The sequence below is a fragment of the Triticum dicoccoides genome, chromosome 1B (assembly GCF_002162155.2).
Source record: "Triticum dicoccoides isolate Atlit2015 ecotype Zavitan chromosome 1B, WEW_v2.0, whole genome shotgun sequence".
In the NCBI taxonomy this organism is placed as follows: domain Eukaryota; kingdom Viridiplantae; phylum Streptophyta; class Magnoliopsida; order Poales; family Poaceae; genus Triticum; species Triticum dicoccoides.
Window position 1 is genome coordinate 646,544,972 of NC_041381.1, and position 6,903 is coordinate 646,551,874.

A 6,903-nucleotide genomic window follows, 5' to 3' on the forward strand; every position below is an offset into this window, starting at 1 on the left:
AGGAAACTTAACCATCTTTGATTCACGAGCTAGTCAAGTAGAGGCATACTAGTGACACTATGTTTGTCTATGTATTCACACATGTATTATGTTTCCGGTTAATACAATTGTAGCATGAATAATAAACATTTATCATGAAATAAGGAAATAAATAATAACTTTATTATTGCCTCTAGGGCATATTTCCTTCAGTCCTCCCTGTGCCCAGCGACACCATGGTCGTGTGCCGTCCTCCCCGTGCTGCAAGATCCACACTGTCATGGTCGAACTGCGACGCGTCGTAGGGGATGAGCGAAACGCCTTTATGCTGCAAGCTCCAGGGCGCGAGCTGGAACCGGCCTTGCCCCGTGCTGGTACGGGCACCAAAATTTGCTGGAACCGGCGATCGTGGGTTGTAGCATATAGATGGCGGCACCGATGCATCTCGCGGTGAATTTGTTGCAACCGTGATCTGAATTGCTAGAACCGGGTTTTGTTTTGCTGGAACATGCAAATGTGTTTTTCTGCGGCCGCGGTGTGCTGCATTCGTCGCTGCCACGCGAGGAATGCTACAACCATGTTTTGAAGATGCTGGAACCAGCGACCCATGGTGTTGCGTTCGAGGCGACTGGCGGCGGAGACAAGTGGTAAGTTTGCTGGAACCGGACGACCACCACCGAATCGTTTGTGCTGGCACCGGCTATTTTTCTGCTACAATCGGTAATAATATTTGCTGGATCCAGCGATAATTTTGTTGCGACTGTCAGCGCCACTACATGTTTTGCTGGAACCGGTGATGTTTTTTGCTGAGACCGATTATTATTTTTGCTACAACCGGCGGCATCATTTTTGTTGCTGAATTTGCCTTTTGCTGAAACTCGATGGTAGAAGCCGGCGAGCGCGGTGGTATGAGCGAGGGTCGCCGGAAAGCGGAGGACTAGTCCGGGCGGCCGGCGAGCACGGTGGTACGAGCGGCTTGCGAGGGTCGCCGGAAAGCGGAGGACTAGTCCGAGCGGCCGGTGGGCTCGGTGCTCGAGCGGCTGGCAAGGGTCGCCGGAAAGCGGAGGACTAGTCCGAGCGGCCGGTGAGCTCGGTGGTCCGAGCGGCTGGCAAGGGTCACCGGAAAGCGGAGGACTAGTATGGGCGGCCGGCGAGCGTGGAATCCGGCATGTGCGTTCGTGGCTTTTTCCTGTGTTAGAGGAGTCTGTTAGCGATTCATATGGATGGTTCCAGTGTGTTTGACTTTTTCAGTGCGATTAGCAACTAATCTGGACGGTTAAAGAGTTCTGTTTCGAAGAAATGTGCTTGCACCACGCTTCCATCAGCGTCACGGGCAGACACACCCCATCCGGTGTCTAGCCTAGATTATCGGAGTACCAACCTTTGGATTTTGACAATCTTGTCAAGCTTGCGTGTTGAATAAGCTTTCACATCACAGATTATACACGTAGCGCTGAAGAGCTACTGTAGCTGCCGCTTGCTTGCTGAATTTCCTTCACAAAACTTCGGTGCTCATTCACAAATAGTTGAATGGAGTAGATGATAAAAGTGTTCATATGTACTCCCTCCGTTCCAAAACTTTGTACTAACTTTACAAAGTTGGGTCATCTATTTTAAACTTTGTACTAACTTTACAAAGTTGGGTCATCTATTTTGAAACGGAGGGAGTAGGAGTTCTATAAAAAACTTCCACGGAACTGGCTGTGGAACTGTGCTCATTCACTTTCAAACAGTGCCATCCAATGTTTCCAACAGTGCGCTGTACATAAAAGTAATGGAGCAGAACTGAACTAAGCATTTTTACTACTGACAGATCTGAGTTACAATCGCTGGAAGATACTTAACCAAAGAAGGAAGAAGAAAGATAGGCAGCAACGGGGATAGCACCATCCATCAACAGCATAACACTTACCCAACATCTAAAGAGAAACAGCCAGCTAGAGTGATGACGGTTTGCACCCATCGATAGCATATAGTAATGTCGAGGACTGCGGTTAACCTAATAACCAACAAATACAAATGACATCCTTTCTCATCTTCACCGCGTAACTACAATTGGAGCTGCCTGATGTGGCATTCAGCGGCAATCCTAACCTCTTCCTCAGCACAGCCAAAGCTCAAAAATCTGAAAATAAAAAATAAAAGAGATATATCACTGCTCCTGCAAACCAGGGCACAGGACAGGCAAACAGGCTGTTGCTACAAACGACAACGAAACTGAATGTTCCCAATCTAATCTACACAGATTGAACAGTATGGAACTGAAAGAAGAGGCAACAAACCTTCTTGCTCAACTAAGGACTGCTACTGCTCAATCAGCATACGGTTCCCATGCACCTTCAAGCCTGCAGAACACAACAAAACAACTAAGCATATTTTTTTTTATTAGAAGAGTCACACGGAGGTTAAGTTTCAAAACCCCTTACTGGCCATGCATGCCAGTATCCATGACAAGCCCGTAGATCGCTTCCGCCATAAAATCCGAGAAAAGGTGCGACATGGCCAATTCTCCTTCAAGCATGCTAATCGTCAAGTGCCGGTCAGGAAGCTGCCAATATGACAACGGAACAACAGCTTAGTAAGCAGAATACTTGCAACACACGAAATGCAGGAATGTGAAATGCAGAAAACTTACATCTGTACGGCCTCCAGTGTGCGCATAAAAATTTCTGATGAATCGTAACAGCTGAGCTGCGGTAGTATCATAGCCTTGCTTAGTGTGGATTTTACCTCCTTGCCCGAAGTACAAGACCTTTCTCATGAACGGAACTTTCCTAGGCTCTCTCCTCCAAGATCTCCTGGTCATCCGGATCTTACGGACAGACTCCATCACCCTTGTCGATTCTGCTACTTCCATTCCAGCAATTGCTTCTTGGATATCTCTCATTAGAGCCTTCCGGCGCCCAGCAGACTTCAGAGCAGGATGATTGAGCAGAAACTTCAAGAATCTTCCTTTCTGCTGCTCAGATGAAGCTGAATCCACGCGCGGTCTGGTCATAACGGTCATCAAATGCTTCAAATATAGCGGGAGCTGATCTTGGTTCTCAATGTTAGGCCTATAAAAGCCTGACAGCAGTGTCGCCAGCCTCGACAAGTCCAGTAGCAGGTTCTTAAAAGTGCCCTCGTAAACAGGAATGAGTTGGATCTTGAATTCAGATCCGCGCACTCTCATGTGCTTTAGATGGAATGTTCCGGCCCAACTTCTCTGATTGTAATAAGATGAGACAATGCACTTCATAAATCCAAGCCAAAGGTCCACTCCCTCTTGGCTGAGAATCAGGAGATCAAAGTTGTTGTGCTGCAGCCGGACTTTTTTGGTCAATGGTCTTCGGGAATATCTTTGAACTGACATCTCTCCTATGACCTTTATCCAACAAAACAGATAATAAAGGTTTAGTCTCAAACAAAACAACTAGAGGAATTTCAAGATGAGACCCAAATTTTAAGACCTGCATAGAGAGGAAAAATTTACCAAGTAACTCATGACATTAAGTAGATCCGTGGGCAGCAGAAGCACCATCAGCCATTCGACTATGGGAGCAAGAGCGGACACAAGGTAAAGAAACTGAACAAGCGGGAAAAACAGAACCAACCACCTTGTGCCACCATCAACCAGAAGATTTACATACATGAGACAGAATGCTAATCTTGAAGCGTGCAAGATAACTGGGCCTCCAATACGTGATGCGGCCAAGCCTCCAGCAATTTGGATGCCCCATCCTGCAACTTGGATGCCCCGTCCCAGGACTTTGATGAACATGGGGGCTGATATATAAATCAAGTACACAAGTACTGGCAAAGGCAATACGCATAACACTGTGTCCACACGACCAAAGGGGCATAACACTGTGAATACACGACCAAAGGGAATCGCAAGGCAGGCCAAGCAGAATACAACCACTTTCATGGCCATTGCCACCATAGAGCTGCAAACCAACAATACACCGCCAAACCTGTTTGAATGAAAAAGGAAATATATCACAATTAGTATGAATTTAAGTTAGTATATGGCAACACTAAATATCAAGCTGAAACTGTGCATTCCAAATTCAAAGTACTGCATACACATGCATTCCACTTTTACAAGTTCTATTGTTAAAAATAGCTTCTTAAATTTACAAATAAGGCAGGATACTAACAAAGCAACAAAGATGGAAAAAGAGATCATTTCCAATGAGCATCCAGAAGTACCTTTCATTGTTGTCCATCAGAACTCCCATTTCCATTATTAAATATGTCAGCCACTTAAATTCATCTGATTGCCCAGCAGTTCTTACAGTCAAGACAGCTGCTGATTTGTAGATTTGATGGAGTAAAAAGGGATACACCAACACTAAACAAGGGACAGACAATCCGTCCACTAATCCCAACAAAGCAGCAGCCCATAAAGCACCAAGTGCCCTGTTTAATGAAACAGATTACAATTAGCAGCAATCCAGGTCTGAAGCACATAATACTTATACATTCCCCTCTAAACGTTTTATTCTTGAAGATAGAATCTTAAATTCAGAGATGAGGCAGGATGCAGAAAAGTAAAAGTACAGAAAAAATATTATTGCCAAGAGGAACGAGAGGTACCAGCCAGTGGAGTTCATCAGGACGCTCAGCCAAGTTGTCAAAGCATCGGCAGAAGCATTGTGGCCTGCACCTGCTTGCCTTAAGTTCAAGATACTTCTGTTCAGAGCCTTGCGTCGTCCAATCAATTTAACAGCGGGATTGTTGCAGAGATACTGAAGATACACTTTCTTTTCTTCCTCTGGGGAATTCACACTAACTGGAGGCTCGGTCATGAGAGCAATCAGCTGTTTCACATTCAGCGGAAGCTGACCTGGATTCTGAATATTACTCATATGGAGACCTGATAGTAACTTTGCCATTTTTGACAAATCAAGAAGCAGATTAGCAAAATGAGCCTCATAAAGAGGAGTTGTTTCGATTCTGGAAACTGTATCATACACTCTTAAATCATTTAGCTCAAACTCTCCCGCCCAGCTCTTTTGGTTGTCATAGGTTTTCAATAAGCATTTGATGAACCCACTCCAAAGAATGACACCTTCTTTTGTGCAAATACATGTGTTATGTTTGTGACGCTTTGGAACTATCTTTGTCAACGGACTTGTAGCATAATATTCAACTGACATTCCTCCAGTTATCTATATGCAACAAAATAATTAACAAATGTTAGGCTCAAACAAAAACTGTGATTAACTTGAAGATGTATTCGAATTTCATGACCTACATGAGAAGAAATTTACCCAATAAATAATAGCATTAAGCACACAGGAAGGCAGAAGCGACAGCGCAATAGGAGGAACAATGCGTAGGAAATGAACAGCCATAGCAATAGTTGGAATCGCAAAATGATACCAGCACTTTTTGCCACCACCCATCATAACACATAACCACATTAGCCACAATAACCCTCTGGTGCAGTCCATGAAGAAGGGGAGAACAAAGACAAACAAGGCAACCAAATAGCTCCAGACAGAGACAGACAAGGCAACCAAATAGCTCCCGACAAGTCTGATAGGCCTGGGAGCTGATTTGCGAAACACATACAAAAGAGCCAGGCAAGCTAAAACTGAACACGGCCTTGTGTCCATTTGACCAAGAAGGATGGCAATCCATGTCAACCAGAAGTCCGAAAGCTCCATTTCTGTCGCCTCTGCGTAGAGAAGAAAAATGCCAAAAAGAAACCTGTTGAGAAATAAATAGGATCAAAATTAGTAATTGTTGTACGTTATAGCAAGACTAAACTATCATACTAGGTGGTCCTTTTGTTAGAAGTCCTATTGATTATGCACATATTATGATAGAATAAAGTTCATATACAATTATAAAGCTATTGTTATTTAAATAGTCATGAGCTCATTAGTTGGGAGTTAGAACTGATTATCCACCTAGCCCCCTCAGCCCGGCTGTACCGCAGCACTTATACAACAGCAACACTTATAAAAATGTGTCTTCATTTACGCAAAATAAAATAAAATTTAACAACAGCATTAATACAACAGCAACAGCAGCACATATAACATAAGAAGACAGCGCATGTGCAAAACTTGAAAACAGCTCATGTGCAGAAACAAGATATAATTTAGTATGGTTAGAACATAAACTGTGGTCATTAAGACGAGTAAAATGGGCTTAATAAGACAGAGGTCACCATCTTCTCTTTTAAATCTGGAAAGAGATGAATAAAGTGATTTGGAGTTTAATGTTTAAACTAATTAACTGTGTTTTCAGATTCCAACAGTTTCAGTAAACTGTTTCAGAGGCTATAAGAGTTTTAGTTAACAGCTTCAACCAAAATAGCCTGTTCGGTTGTAAGGGAATGGAGGGTTTTGCAGGAATTGATGGGGATTAAATCCCCTCCAATCCACCCTAATCTCCTTGGGAGGGGGTGTAGGTAGGTAGAGTTGCAGGGCAATGAAAATAATAAACCCCCATAGTCGAAATGTACTAAGAGAACTCGTCCCCCACAGATTCGACGCTCGATCGGGGCTCCACTCACCGGAATCGGATTTTCCCCCAAAACCCTAACATACTTGGATTCAGAGGGGACGGGGGGAAGAGAAAAAGGGTTACCTAACAGGATGTCATAGCAAAGATTTCGAAGTAACGAGAGCAGCCTCACGCGCTCCCAGCTTCTCCTCCTCCGGCGTGTGGACGCGGCCGCGGCAGCGGACGCGGGCGAATGAATCCGCGCCGCCGCTCTATCCTCTCTACTCCTGTTGACTGGTGTTTTTTCCTTTTCCAGTGGTTCCCCTTATATAATATTAATAGGGAAGGGGAACTAGCTAGGGCTTGATGCTCGGCCTGTTGCTTGTCCAGTGGGCTTGATAATCCTTTAGGCCCAGGCTCTTTAGTTGGGCTTCCCTTTCACGCCTGTGCAGTGGCAAACCTAACAAGACATGATTCTCAAAA

General features: G+C 44.4%; 1 protein-coding gene across 3 annotated transcripts in view; it reads right to left on the reverse strand.

The window, feature by feature from the left end:
• Positions 1-1,658: 1,658 nt before the first annotated feature.
• LOC119349345 overlaps positions 1,659-6,903 on the reverse strand; it is an 8,159-nt gene continuing 2,914 nt past the window's right edge. For 2 of the 3 annotated variants that reach the window (XM_037617355.1, XM_037617354.1), the window contains 9 exons: positions 6,565-6,896; positions 5,235-5,676; positions 4,558-5,132; positions 4,171-4,380; positions 3,452-3,932; positions 2,615-3,343; positions 2,406-2,527; positions 2,262-2,324; positions 1,659-2,104 (listed from right to left, as the gene is read on the reverse strand). In XM_037617355.1, the coding sequence (XP_037473252.1) occupies positions 2,291-2,324; positions 2,406-2,527; positions 2,615-3,343; positions 3,452-3,932; positions 4,171-4,380; positions 4,558-5,132; positions 5,235-5,633 (2,550 nt within the window). In that variant the 5' untranslated portion in view covers positions 5,634-5,676; positions 6,565-6,896 and the 3' untranslated portion in view covers positions 1,659-2,104; positions 2,262-2,290. The remainder of the gene's footprint in view (positions 2,105-2,261; positions 2,325-2,405; positions 2,528-2,614; positions 3,344-3,451; positions 3,933-4,170; positions 4,381-4,557; positions 5,133-5,234; positions 5,677-6,564; positions 6,897-6,903) is intronic. The other variant, XM_037617356.1, reaches the window with a different exon arrangement.